Source organism: Sus scrofa, chromosome 15 (assembly GCF_000003025.6).
Source record: "Sus scrofa isolate TJ Tabasco breed Duroc chromosome 15, Sscrofa11.1, whole genome shotgun sequence".
NCBI lineage: Eukaryota > Metazoa > Chordata > Mammalia > Artiodactyla > Suidae > Sus > Sus scrofa.
The window spans coordinates 72,761,023-72,776,742 of record NC_010457.5 but is presented as its reverse complement, the minus strand read 5'-3'; the positions used below and the strand labels follow the sequence as shown (position 1 = coordinate 72,776,742).

Here is a 15,720-nt window from a genome sequence, read left to right as displayed (position 1 = left end):
TTTCTTTCTTGGTTTTGTTTTTTTTTTTTTTTTTGCTTTTTAGGGCCACACGTGCGGCATGTGGAGGTTCTCAGGCTAGGGATCTAATAGGAGCTACAGCTGCCAGCCTACACCAAAGCCATAGCAACATGTCTGCGACCTACACCAAAGCTCACTGCAATGCCAGATCCTTAATCCACAGAGCGAGGCCAGGGATCAAACCCACAACCTCAGAGTTCCTATCTGGATTTGTTTCTGCTGTGCCATGATGGGAACTCCCAGAATGCTTTTCAATAAGGTTTATACTAGGATTTAGATTTGATTTAGTGAGTATCACACTCTTACGACTTAGCTTCAGAATCACACACTTTGCCCTGGGCTTTATTCCAGTTGACTTTTTGATAGTTGCTTTCATTAAATGTTGAGAATGAATAAGTAAGTACAAAACCATTGGCTACAAAAGTGTGAAAAGCATGTGTGATTTTTATTCAACTATAAGAAATAACTTTCCTTCTATTATTTCTTCGTATTTGGGGTTAATTTTCCTTTAAATCTATTTCTTGAAAAAAGGATCCATCTTACCTATTTTTAGGCAATGACTAGATAACTTTATATATAAAATCATATTGTTCTTATTGAGCTGCTCTTAATGATTTTTTTGAAATTGACTTTTTCTCTTTATGCTTTATTATTTCCTTGAAGAGATTAATGAAAAAAAATTTTTTTGTAGGTTTCTTTGGTTACTTTAGTCGCAAACACTCTTGGCTACTCAGACCTTGGTCCCATTAAATCCCTTCGGACACTTAGAGCTTTAAGACCTCTAAGAGCTTTATCTAGATTTGAAGGAATGAGGGTAAGAAAATACTAAACTTCCTATTATAATATTCATAATTCTTAATGGAGTACAAAATATGAAAAAATGTGTATGTATAAATTATGGACTGTTTGTATATACACGCAAATATACATATAGATATAGATATATGACTGTTTATGTATATGTATACATGTGCATATACACACAGTATTTCAGTACATTTTGCTTAAAAAAGAGTAAATCAAATACAGCAGTGCCTCCTTAACAGTATATATTAGGCAGTGATCCAAATAAGTGACTTTTCCTTTCTTAAATGAAAACATTTCCTGTGTAAGGAAATTCAAGTAAATTCTCAGCAATTCATGAAGGGCTTACCTGTATCAGGTGCTCAAATAACATTTTGTAAGGAACTACTCTGGATAGGTGCATAAGAAACAACAGAGAAGTGAAGTATATCAGCTATTACTTTTAATTTCATTCTTCAAATATATGGTTCAGTGAAAGTGGAACGATCTCCAAATTATATTTGAGAAAACTAAAGCTCTGAGTTTACTCAATTTGCGCTAGGCTGCATAGTGCCTGCAAAGAGATTGATTTTGTAGAACAAACAAGGTGAGATAAGGAGTGACTACCAGCAACCCAGCTCTAGGGCTGTATTAAACCAGCAGCTTCTTCATAAAATACATGGAGGAAAATGACCTTATTTTCTCTAATGAGTCCATGCCCTCTTTTGTTGCTGCTCTCCTTGAATTTCTTTTTCTCCAGATATATTCTTGCTTTCTCAGGCCTCCATTTTCTTGGCCCAGAATGCTTCTCCCTACCCTGTCTCAACCCTAACTCATCAGTATAGCAAATGCCTACTCATCCTTTAAGCCTCAATTTTTTTTATTTTTTATTTTTTGGCTTTTTAGGGCTACACCTCTGAATTATGGAAGTTCCCAGGCTAGGGGCCAAATCAGAGCCATAGCTGCTGGCACCACAGCGACAGCAACATAGGATCCAAGCCAAATCTGCAACCTATACTGTAGGTCACAGCAATACCAGATACCCAGCCCACTGAAGGAGGCCAGGGATCTAACCCACATCCTCATAGATACTAGTTGGATTCATTTCCGCTGAGCCACGGCGGGAACTCCTTAAGCCTCAGTTTAAATGTGCCTTATCTGTCCACCACCAGGTATAATTGGGCACCTTTCCTATACATTCAGACACATAAAATCTTCATTATATTACATTGTACTTATTTATTAATCTGCCTACCTCTCTATGTGTAGTCTCTGAACAATTTAAGATGCAAATTAGTCTGGTTCACTGCTTCTCTAAGTGTGGTCAGCATCCTCTGAAAACTTACTAGAAATGCAAATTCCTAGATTCCACCCCAGATCTACTGAATAATAAACCCTGGAATAGGGCTCAGAAATCTGAAGCATTAGTGAATATTAGACATATTTTAGTCTAGCAGATCACTTTATCCCTGCTAACCTAATTATGACTATAACTTCAGCTAGTTAATATGTCCAGTGTATATAACTTCAGCTAGTTAATATACCCATGTGTATGAGAGATCATGATTACAAAAAAATTTTTCATAAGTAAAAGTCAAGTACTTTTTGCCGTATGTTTCTTCACACTTCAGGGTCATTTTGAAGAATAAATGAAATCATCATCAGAAGTTTTTGTAGTTAGTTCCTTTCAAGCTTGAGGTTCTTGAACTTACTGACTTTCCCAAACAGCTTCTCACCAGAACAATATATATCCACATCCCTCTGGTAACAGCTGTGGCGTGGGTTCAATCCTTGGCCTGGGAACTTCTACATGCCACAGGTGTGACCAAAAAAAAAAAAAAAATTTTTTTTAAAAAAGACTAATCAGTACTCATGTTCTTTCAGCAAACATTTTCCACACCAACTATGTGTCACATTTTGTACTGTAAAAAAAGTACAATGGTAAATAGACCCCAGTTCCCCAAGAGTAAGGACCATGGTCATGGAGAGACAGACAGGGGAAGAGTAGTTAGTTACTCTGTGGCATTTGCTATAAAATAGTAAGCACATAGTGCTACAGGAGTAGGGATGGGGGTGGCTACTTGGGGGAGTCTGGGAAGGCTTCACAAGAAGGTGACCTTGGAGCCAATGAGTGGTCCACAAGTCACCAGTAGGTAGTTACTCCAGACAGAGATGCTTCTTGGTAGAGAGGCATGGACTTGATTATGCAAGGTATGTTTGACCAGTGACCAGAAGGATCAAGGTGCTTAGGTGATAAGCATAGTGGGGGATGGGGATGGGTAGCAGGAAATGAAGATGAAAACGTAGGTTTGAAAAAAGAGCTGACCACTTTGAATTCTGTTTTCTAATCCTGTGCTTCCTTAGGCTTTTAGGGTCATGTATACTGAAAGTATAAATCATCTATCCATAAAGAAAGCATACCTGTAATATTTTTCATTTAATTTCATGCCCCTGTGGAACCTCTACAGGTCCATGGACCCCAGGGTAATAACTGTTGCTCTGGACCAAAGGTCAACAACTAAAACCCACAGCCTGGATGCCTATTTTGTAAAGGAGGTTTCATTGGATCCCAGCCACCCCCGTATGTTTATGTCTGCTCCATTGCTGCAATGGCAGAATTGAAGCGTCACCACAGAGATCATATAACTTGCAAAGCCTAAAAATATTTCAGAAAATGTTTGCCAATTCCTGCTCTGGACAATCTCAAAAGCAGTCAGAGGTCCTTAGTATCTTTTCTTTTGGAAATGTCTTGAGAGCCTCCTTGATATATGTCAAAAAAAAAAAAAAAAAAAAAAAAAAGAGGGAGCACATGCACTTTAGTTGAAAAGTTAGTCTCTAACATATTTGCATTCAAACTCAGATTACAACTCAGTTTAAGAAGATAGCAAGCTTGTCAAGATGAGGTAATTCAGAAAATCTGGAGAGTGGTAAATACTGTGGTAGTTGCCACATAGGAACACTGGGTGGCAAGAGGCCTGGGTGATCAATAGCAGTGGAAATGCTGAAAAGCAGAAATAAAGGGAGTATTAAAGATAAGCTGTACTTAATTTTTGTTTTAGCTGGGACCAGCACTATTTATATTTAGCCAAGGACTTATATATATAAAGGTATTTTAGGCGTTAGAATAATGAATTTGAAAAAATTGTTCTTATTCTGCAGATAAATAGAGGTCCCAAGGTCTTAACTAAATTTCCGTATTGCACAACTAGCTGAACCATTAAACCTAAGGGGTTCAAACCATGAAAAGATTCCCAGTCTTAACTCCAGCTCATATATACTAGTAGTTTCTCTATATGGGAAAATGTTAGTACTGGTAATTCTAGGACTATGAACCTTTAAATGTACATTTTACTTATTTTAATCATTTGTATTTATAAATTTCTTTCTTTTCTAGAGCATGCAGATTTTATGACATCACCTTACATATATCAGGTTTTTGGTTTATTATTTTATTTATTTTTTCCATTTATTTAAGCTGCCATATCATCTTAGTGATTTGTTTTGTATTCTTGCTCAGTAGTTTCACTGTGTGATCCTCATGTATTTTTGTAAAGTGGTTGATCGCGGGGCTCCTTTCTCATTTTGTCCTGCTTGGCACACTGCTGAGCACATAGTAGGCATTCAATAAATACATGTTGGTTGGTTGATTTATTTCTTAAGTGTTTAAAGGGTGGCTTTTCTAATGTCTTGAATTCTGCATTGTGTTTCTCTAATGTTGCCCACTTAACATTCTTACTAATCCTAATTATTCTTTTCTTTCGAATGCTAGGTGGTCGTGAATGCCCTCATAGGTGCAATTCCTTCCATCATGAATGTGCTCCTTGTGTGTCTTATATTCTGGCTAATATTTAGCATCATGGGAGTAAATCTGTTTGCTGGCAAATTCTATGAGTGTATTAACACCACAGACGGGTCACGGTTTCCTACAAGCGAAGTTGAAAATCGTTCTGCATGTTTTGCGCTTATGAATGTTAGTCAAAATGTGCGATGGAAAAACCTGAAAGTGAACTTCGATAATGTTGGACTTGGTTACCTGTCTCTGCTTCAAGTTGTAAGTGACCCCTCTTATGAATGCTTGCTATTTTAGTGTGCACCTGATGAAGAAGCTGCCTCTGTTAACATAATTACTAAGTAAAAATTAAAGATACTTTGTGACTTTCAAAACAGAGTTGGTCTTTTTTAGAACATGTGCCTATAAACATGAGTTAAGAAGCATAGGTTCTGTTGAATTTGAGAGTTGTTAATCCATAATCACCATCTGGGAGCTACCCAACCCACTGGCTATTGTGCCATCTGAATGTTGCTCCAAAAATGAATAGTCACTTTTTGGACTGTCACTCTTACGCTACAGAGAAATGGGATGGACTTCCCACTGGTACCGAGGATCCTTAAGATTTGGAGAAAAATATTTCCACCCCTTTTCATAAAATTCTCCCCCTCTGGAAAAACAAAAGTTCATGTACAAAACTCAGTAAGCAGTTTAGCAGTTGTAACAACCTGGAAATAATTAACTAGGACTAAGATTTAGAATGTGACTTGGGAATGCATTCTTTTTTTTTTTTTTTTTCTTAACATAGCATCTTTATGTTAAATTGGTATTTTAAAATTAAATGGGCTCACCTTATCTGCAGTTTTGCATCTGCCTAATGCAAGGGGCTTGAGCAGGGGCAGATTTTGGTATCTTCAGGGGGCCCTAGAGCCAATCTTCTGCTATATCAAGGGATGACTATACAGTAAAACTCACTAACTTAGTATTAATGAATATTGTAACATTAAACAGACTAAATTCATATATGGCTGTTTTAGAGTATGAGGTTCATATTCAGATTCTATAAATGTTATATTTACAGGCAACATTTAAGGGATGGATGGATATTATGTATGCAGCGGTTGATTCTGTTAACGTAAGTATTGGTAAACATAACACGAAACTCTACAGTTGTGAAAAGCTCGTTAGCATAGTTAGGCTGTTTGCAAACAGCAGTTCCAAAGAGCCCAGGGTATACACACACACTAAAGAACTTTCACCTGGTAGAGCCTGGTAGTTACCTGTGCAGCATTTGGAAACAGAGCTTGACTTAAATTCAGGCTCTACCACATCCTACAAGCTTGCGACTGACTTTGAGCAAATTATTTTCTCTCTGAGCCTGTTTATTGATCTGTAAAAGGAAAATAATTTACTGCCTACCTTATGGGGTTGTTCTGAGGCTCCAACTAGAAAATGAAGTAGAGCACAGCCTTGCAATAATAAGTGCTTGGTAAATATTTGTTTATCAAAATAAAAATAAAATAATATATTTTATTCATTTAATCATTTTTACTGCTTTTATATTTTCAAGTGCTTTGGGAGAGTTCATATGAAATAAGTCCCACACTGAAAAAGTGTGAAGACTACTGACTCTTTCATGTTGTCACAAAATCCAAGGAAGACACTTTTATAATCAAATGAAAAAAAAAAGCAAAATGTATATAAATATGGTATCTCTTTTACTGTTTTTTTTTTTTTTTTCTGGAAACAAAAAATATACATTAGGTCATTTACTTACTAAATCATCCTACAATCTGAGAACAAGTAGTGCAATGGATAAGACCTTTGTAGTTATTTGAAGGTTATATTCATAATAAGCATGTAATAAATATTTATTTAGTGTAAATGTTGAATAAACTTTTAGAAATGATTATATTGACCCTCAACAACACTATAGCTTCTGAAAACATTTACCTAGGATAGCATTGTTCGGGTTACCTTGTTAAAACCACGTGAAAAAGAAAATGATGGATTTTATTGTCAACATACTGCTAACTTCTATGAATTTTCTAGGTAGACAAGCAGCCCATATATGAGTACAGCCTCTACATGTACATTTATTTTGTCATCTTTATCATCTTTGGGTCATTCTTCACTTTGAACTTGTTCATTGGTGTCATCATAGATAATTTCAATCAACAGAAAAAGAAGATAAGTATTTTAAGTTTTTGTTATTGTGCTGAAAAGAAATGAACAATTATTTCCTCAAAATATAATGTGAAATTTAATTTGATCTCAGTGAGTAATTAGTCATTAGAATTTCATTAATTTTTAAAATAATCGACTAGGGAGTTCCCATCATGGCGCAGCAAAAACGACTCTGACTAGGAACCATGAGGTTGTGGGTACAATCCCTGGCCTCGCTCAGTGGGTTAAGGATCCAGTGTTGCCTCGAGCAGATGCAGGACACAGACGAGGCTGGAATCTGGTGTTGCTGTGGCTGTGGCATACACTGGCAGCTACAGCTCTGATTAGACCCCTAGCCTGGAAACCTCCGTATGCTGTGGGTGCGGCTCTAAAAAGACAAAAGACAACAAAATAAAATAAAATAAAATAAATACAAAGTAATTGGTTAGTATATGGTTACAGATATGTTTAATTTCATTCATCTCTGCACAGAAAATAATCCTCTCCTAAATCATATTTTTTTTTCTTTTTAATGACTTTTATTTGTTTCCATTATACCTGGTTTACAGTGTCTGTCAATTTAATACTGTACAGCATGGTGACCCAGTCACACATACATATATAAATTCTTTTTTATCACATTATCATCCTCCATCATAAGTGACTAGATATAGTTCCCAGTGTTATCAGCAGGATCTCATTGCTTATCCATTCCAAAGGCAATAGTTTGCATCTATTAACCCCAAATTCCCAGTCCATCCCACTCCTTCTCCCTCTCCCTCGGCAACCACAAGTCTGTTCTCCAAGTCCATGAGTTTCTTTTTTGTGGAAAGGTTCATTTGTGCCATATATTAAATTCCAGGTATAAGTATATAAGATAATATGGTATTTATCTTTGTCTTTCTGACTTACTTCACTTAGTATGAGAGTCTCTAGTTGCATCTATGTTGCTGTGAATGGCATTACTTTGTTCTTTTTTATGGCTGAGTAGTATTCCATTTTGTATATATACCACTTCTTAATCCATTCATCTGTCAATGGACATTTAGGTTGTTTCCATGTCTCACCTATTGTGAATAGAGCTGCAGTGAACATACAGGTGCACGTGTCTTTTTGAAAGAAAGTTTTGTCCGGATATTTGCCCAAGAGTGGGATTGCTGGATCATATGGTCATAAGTTAGTTCTATGTATAGTTTTCTGAGGTACCTCCATACTGTTTTCCACAGTGGTTGTACCAACTTACATTCCCACCAACAGTGCAGGAGGGTTCCCTTTTCTCTACACCCTCTCCAGCATTTATTTGTGGACTTATTAATGATTGCCATTTTGATTGGTGCGAGATGGTACCTCATAGTAGTTTTGATTTGTATTTCTTTAATAATCACTGATGTTGACCATTTTTTCATGTGCCTATTTGCCATCCATATACCTTCTTTGGAGAAATGTCTATTCAGGTCTTTTGCCCATTTTTCAATTAGGTTGTTGGCTTTTTTGCTGTTCAGTTGTATAAGTTGTTTGTATATTTTAGAAATTAAGCCCTTGTCATTTGCAACGTTTGACTAAATCATAATTATTTTTAAGCAATATATCAACTATTCAGTTTTTTTCTCCCAATGTACCCTTAGGGAATTGAGGAATAAAATTCAATGCACTAATTATTTATGCAAAACATATTTATAAGTAGTTAATGTAGTCTGTTCTAAGCCAGGGTTCTGTATGGTATGTACTGGGCTGGCACTTATAGGAGAACAACATAAGATACAGTTCCTGAGCTCAAGGAGTTGATATTATAGCAGAAGAAATTGTATAGGTCATAAAAATTAAGATTTTTCAACAGTTTTTTGTTTCATTGATGTTTATAACACCTGTATCAGCCATAGGACCACAAACTGGATGGTTTCAAACATCAGAAAATGATCCTCCCACAGTTCTGGAGGCTCAGAGTTCACAATCAAACTTTGTTGGTAAAGCCTCAACATCTCTAGAGGCAGATCCTTCTTTGCATCTTTCAGCTTCTGGTAGCTCAAATGCTCCTTGGCTTGTGACAGCATAACCTCAGTCTCAGCCTCTGTGGTCACATGACATTCTCTCTCCTGTGCCACTCCTCTTTGTATGGGGACACCAGTCATGTTGGATTAAGGGCCCACCCTACTCCAGTATGACCTTATTTTAATTTAATTACATCTGCAATGACACTATTTCTAAGTAAGTTCAGTCTGAGATACTAGGGGTTAGGACTACAATGTATCCTTTTTTTTTTTGAGGGGTGAGGGGACAGAGTTAAACCCATAATACCAATCATAAGAGGAGTTATTATTATAGCCTTTGTTTTGTAAACAAGGAAAGGCAAGAGATTTTGAATAATTTATCCAAGATGATGCACCTGGTAAGTGAAAGGATTTTAATAGTCAGTAGTCGATCCCATGTACCTTGTATATTGTTTAGGCCCTTTCCTCTGCCATACCCCCAAACACTATTATATGACATAGCGATAAATGTAATAAGAAAAATAAACAACAAAAAATGTAAATGGGCAGTTTGAGGAAAAGAAGATACAACTATAGAAAGTTTTATGATGGTTATGATAATTGAGCAGGTTTTGGAAGAAGAGTGAGAAGACATGTAGCAACTGGGAAGCAAAAAAATGGAAAATCCACATGAAGGGTCAAAGAAATGTGTGAGTACATACACAGTGCTGATAAAGGAGGCAGCAATCTGGGAGAAATACCAAGCTATCCAGTTTGGGTGGACTTTTAAGAAGAAAAATAGTAAAGATGTGGTCTTGATTTGCTTGAGAGCAGATCTGAAAAGCCATATTAGATACCTATCAGTAGGATGTATCTTTGAAGTGTTTAGAGCAAGGAAGAGCATATAGCAGGATATTGGCATTTGATGGCATGGCTGATCTTTTTATGTACTACTTTACACAGTTATCTCTGTCACATTTTAGAAGTCTAGAGGGCACAGTATCCCCACTTCACCTCTCAGTGGGGTTGTGTGACCTGCACGTGTTCTGACTGCTAAGAAGTAGCTTCCGTCATAGATCTAACCCTGAAGTCTCTTTTTCCAGAGATTTTGAAAACTTAGCTTTAATTTAAAAAATTACTCTAGCAATCATCCAGAGAATGATTGGGGAGAGACCAAAAAACCTGCTTTATCTGCCACCTAGACCACACTTAATTCTTCAAATTAGTCATTGGGAGCATTGGAGAATAGGAGATACATTCAATTAAAAGATTTTAGGGGGTCTACAGTATTGTTTGGGATTTGCAGGAGAATAAAATGTCTAAGATGTCTCAGTTTTCTCCAAGTTAACTGAGTTACTTTGGCTATAGCCTAACCACAAGAAAAGACACCTTTGAAGGATGAGTAAAATTACAAGAGAAAGTGATTTCAGATGTTGGCTTAGCACCTAAGAAAAGACAGATGTACATGCAATGAAATGTCATTAGTGGCTATGATTGACTATTCAGGAGTGAAGGTAAATGTAGTAAATGTTAAATGTTATATAATCTTACCTTTCCAAATACAGGTGTTTATTTGTCAAAGAATTTTTTAATTCCATGTTCTATTCTTATATTTTATATCTGACAGTCAAACTTATCTACTCTTATCATACATATATTCATGCCTTTAAGCAGATGATCTTGAATAATTAATAGTTAATCTTGAAAATAATTTTACAAAATATACCCTAATTCCCCATTTAGTTATTTTTCCTACTTTATCATTATACATGTATATATGTGATCCATAAGCACACACATATGGTTCCCCATCATTCCTTGTTAGGATAAACGGATATGTGTATCTAGAAAGAGCAGTATGACAATAATAGAACAGCCACAGCTCTAACTGTTTTAATCCTCTTACTCTTAAATGTTATTCTTACAATAAGAATTGCCACTGCAGGAAGCTGGGTTGGAGAGACACCATTATCAGTAACATCAGGCAAAAGGGTTCATATCATAAAAGGGAAATGTATATAATGTACTTACACAAATGACTGGAACAGACTTAGGAACATGTGAGTAAATTCTAACATCAACCCTTTTCAGTATCTGTAACCTTATCGGGAAGGTAAATAACAACAACAGAAAAAGTACATAATTATTATTGAGGACTTGTGCTTCTGGCATTATGTGTTTAGAATGCAGTGTCTTAACTGATCCTCACAACAAACCAATGAGGTAGTTACTCTTGTAATGACAGGATGATTTAACCTTAAAGAGATTTAAAAACTTGCCCAAGGACAACAGAGATAGGATTTGAAAGAAGATGGTATTACACTACAACTGAGGTCTTAACTACTGTATAATACAACCCTGACATAGAGTGTAAAGGCTAACCTGACTTACAGAATGTCTCCCACCCAGCTTTTAAAGGGCCATATTTTACAAGGTCTACACATGGTACAATAAAACAAAGTAAGGACACAATTTCTCTACAAGAGCACTTTGTAATCTCCTCTCAGTGTCATCCTACCCGTCATTATTTTGACAACCAGGGAAGACAAAACCTGCTGCCTTGATTTTTACCTCTAATTCAGAATTATCTTCCCAGTGTTACCCTAATCTCTTGTAAATTCTTGGCATGCTATGATATTCAGCCTCTGTCAGAGAGCAATAGAGTCAGGGCTTCTCTTGACATTGGCGTGAAAGTTCTCTCTCAAGCATCAGTAGATGAGATGAATGCCAAAATTACACAGACTGCATATCAAATAAAGGAGATGTAAATTAAGGTAAGACTGAAAGAGAATCCCTGGTTATCATTAGGTATTTGATCAATAATAAAATGCAATAATCCAGGAAAACCATAAACAGGTCATCTTTCACTCCAGGGCCCTACAAGTTAAATAAGGATTTCAGAGCTATAAATTCCCCCAAATTCCTAGTGACATGGATTATACTAGTTTATGCTATAAATTAAAAGTTTACATTACAGATCAGTGAGGAATATGCATGAATCTATTTAAATTACAAATAGTTTTAGGAAATTAACAGAGTCTAAAAGAGTAGGCAAAGCTTCTAGGTCTCCTTTATACAGTGTAGAAGGATCAAAAGCTTTATTTAGATGTTATCTTTTTTACTGTTGAATCTTCAGTGTTGTATACTCAATTATAAAGTCCTTCAAGTCAGAAACTCTGGATTATTGGTAATTTTCTCAACATCTAGAACTCTATGATGTGTAAAGTTCACACCCAATGAGGTGTTTATATTGAAATTCCTTTATTTGGAATTGAAAAGGTAACCAAAGATTTTTAATGAATAAATAAATTTATTATATATATATGTACCAAATATATGGATATAGATATATAGGTATAGATATATACTATTTGTGGAGATATATATATATATATATATGTATATATGTGTAGTATATGTATATACTACATACATTCATGTGTAGTATATGTATATACTACATACACTCATTTTTATGCTAAAGGATTATGGTATATTAAAATTAATACAAATGAGTATAAAAATACTATTTAGCTTCTGTTTTTGGCCTCTACTCTTTTATAATTTTTTTTATTTTCCCACTGTACAGCAAGGGGGTCAGGTTATCCTTACATGTATACATTACAATTACATTTTTTCCCCCACCCTTTCTTCTGTTGCAACATGAGTATCTAGACAAAGTTCTCAATGCTATTCAGCAGGATCTCCTTATAAATCTATTCTTTCTCAATGCTATTCAGCAGGATCTCCTTGTAAATCTATTCTAAGTTGTGTCTGATAAGCCCAAGTTCCCGATCCCTCCCACTCCCTCCCCCTCCCATCAGGCAGCCACAAGTCTCTTCTCCAAGTCCATGATTTTCTTTTCTGAGGAGATGTTCATTTGTGCTGGATATTAGATTCCAGTTATAAGTGATATCATATGGTATTTGTCTTTGTCTTTCTGGCTCATTTCACTCAGGATGAGATTCTCTAGTTCCATCCATGTTGCTGCAAATGGCATGATGTCATTCTTTTTTATGGCTGAGTAGTATTCCATTGTGTATATATACCACCTCTTCCGAATCCAATCCTCTGTCGATGGACACTTGGGTTGTTTCCATGTCCTGGCTATTGTGAATAGTGCTGCAATGAACATGCGGGTGCACGTGTCTCTTTTAAGTAGAGTTTTGTCTGGATAGATGCCCAAGAGTGGGATTGCGGGGTCATATGGAAGTTCTATGTATAGATTTCTAAGGTATCTCCAAACTGTTCTCCATAGTGGCTGTACCAGTTTACATTCCCACCAACAGTGCAGGAGGGTTCCCTTTTCTCCACAGCCCCTCTAGCACTTGTTATTTGTGGATTTATGAATGATGGCCATTCTGACTGGTGTGAGGTGGTATCTCATGGTAGTTTTGATTTGCATTTCTCTTATAATCCGCGATGTGGAGCATTTTTTCATGTGTTTGTTGGCCATCTGTATATCTTCTTTGGAGAAATGTCTATTCAGGTCTTTTGCCCATTTTTCCATTGATTGATTGGCTTTTTTGCTGTTGGGTTGTATAAGTTGTTTATATATTCTAGAGATTAAGCCCTTGTCGGTTGCATCATTTGAAACTGTTTTCTCCCATTCTGTAAGTTGTCTTTTTGTTTTCTTTTGGGTTTCCTTTGCTGTGCAAAACCTTTTCAGTTTGATGAGGTCCCATGGGTTTATTTTTGCTCTAATTTCTATTGCTTTGGGAGACTGACCTGAGAAAATATTCATGATGTTGATGTCAGAGAGTGTTTTGCCTATGTTTTCTTCTAGGAGTTTGATGGTGTCCTGTCCTATATTTAAGTCTTTCAGCCATTTGGAGTTTATTTTTGTGCATGGTGTGAGGGTGTGTTCTCGTTTCATTGCTTTGCATGCAGCTGTCCAGGTTTCCCAGCAATGCTTGCTGAATAGACTTTCTTTTTCCCATTTTATGTTCTTGCCTCCCTTGTCAAAGATTAATTGACCATAGGTGTCAGGGTTTATTTCCAGATTCTCTATTCTGTTCCATTGGTCTGTCTGTCTGTTTTGATACCAGTACCACACTGTTTTGATGACTGTGGCTTTGTAGTATTTCTTGAAGTCTGGGAGAGTTATGCCTCCTGCTTGGTTTTTGTTTCTCAGGATTGCTTTGGCGATTCTGGGTCTTTTATGGTTCCATATAAATGTTTGGATTGTTTGTTCTAGTTCTGTGAAAAATGTCATGGGCAATTTGATAGGGATTGCATTGAATCTGTAGATTGCTTTGGGTAGTATTGGCCTCTACTCTTTATGAGTCTATATAGCAAGAAAGTAAACAAATTATCATTCACTAGTTTTATTTCTTATAACCATTTCTAATATATTTGTTATTTAGCAATGAAATGCCTGGTGAAACCAGTAGCAGATAAAATAGTATAAAATAGTACCAGCACATAGTATAAAACAATATAGATTAGGCTACCAAAAGATAATTAAGCCAATAATTATTGCATGTAATCCATATATTTTATATATTATGCACATTACCTTATATATGGAGAGTCATATGCCTACACGTGGGTAATCCCTTAAACGAGCTTTATTTCTGGCTATCTTGCACATAACAAAATGCATTTCATTTTTTAAAATTGAGGTGCAGTTGACACAACAGTATATTAGTTCCAGGTATACGACATAAGGATTTGATGTTTGTATACACAGCGAAATGGTTACCATAAAAGTCTAGTTACCATCTGTCACCAGAAATATGCAATGCTTCACAAATTTGCATGACATCCTAGATCAGAAGCCATGCTAATCTCTACATGATTACAATCTTAGTATATGTGCTACTAAAGTAAGAATTCATTTCATTTATGAGTACATTTTTAACCTGTGTTATGATCTGAAGGAAGATCTGGACAATGATTCTGGTTTTAACTAAATTCTTTTTTTTTGTTTCTTTACCTTGGAGGTCAAGATATCTTTATGACGGAAGAACAGAAGAAATATTATAATGCAATGAAAAAGCTGGGATCCAAGAAACCACAAAAGCCTATACCTCGGCCAGGGGTAAAAAAATATATTTTTAGCATGTAGATTTTCAACTTTTTAAAATTCATCTTTAATATACAACTATTTCTTAAACATAAATGTATATATTTTAATATTTTGATCAAAAGTCCTCATAACAATATATATATATTGAATACCATCACAGCTCTTAATATTCCCTCTTGTATTTTATTTTTTCTGTAAAAATGAAAAACAATCTATATGCTTTTACTCTACATTAGCTATACAATTTACTATTAGTACAAATGGCCTGTAGAGAATCAAAATAAAATGAACTTTTGAGGTGTTCCATCGTGACTCAACAGTAATGAACTCAACTAGTATCCATGAGGACATGGGTTCGATCCCTGGCCTCGCTCAGTCTGTTAAGGATCTGGCATTGCTGTGAGCTGTCACGTAGGTTGCAGACACTCTTGGATCCAATATTGCTGTGGCTGTGGCATAAGCCAGCAGCTGCAGCTCTGATTCAACTGCTAGCCTGAGAACTTCCATATTCCATGGGTGCAGCCCTAAAAAGATTTTTTTGAAAAGTACTTTTGATTGAAATTTAATCTTGAGGGCTTTATGATGTAGTCATGGCTATCTATCAGTTGGGTGAAACTCACATGCAGATCTTTGATACAATAATAAATAGTGAGAGAAACAGTTGGACTGGTCATCAATCTAAACTTTATCCTACTCTGGGATCAAAGACCAGAATAGGCTCAGAAGGAAGTATTGATCTTAGTGGTCAAAGAATAGTTTTTATTCCTCTAAAAATTAAAATCAGTTTAAATGCATTATATACCTTTCAGTTTCTATCCAACATAACATACCTTGCAAGTTATGGCTGAAAACAGAGTATCCTAAAGATGGGAACCCAGTTAATACCAGCTGCCTACGTGAGGATTACCCAGCACTTTTTAAGGACACATTGCCAGATTTCACCTAAACTTACTGAATCAAATGTATGGATTTAAAGCTGATTTTTA

The 15,720-nt window shown here is 35.9% G+C and overlaps 1 protein-coding gene across 3 annotated transcripts in view; it reads left to right on the top strand.

The window, feature by feature from the left end:
• Nucleotides 1-15,720, top strand: part of SCN9A (sodium voltage-gated channel alpha subunit 9) — a 166,647-nt gene that overhangs the window by 135,610 nt on the left and 15,317 nt on the right. For all 3 annotated transcript variants that reach the window (XM_021076176.1, XM_021076177.1, XM_021076178.1), the window contains 5 exons: nt 710-832; nt 4,571-4,852; nt 5,652-5,705; nt 6,623-6,760; nt 14,642-14,746. In XM_021076176.1, the coding sequence (XP_020931835.1) occupies nt 710-832; nt 4,571-4,852; nt 5,652-5,705; nt 6,623-6,760; nt 14,642-14,746 (702 nt within the window). The remainder of the gene's footprint in view (nt 1-709; nt 833-4,570; nt 4,853-5,651; nt 5,706-6,622; nt 6,761-14,641; nt 14,747-15,720) is intronic.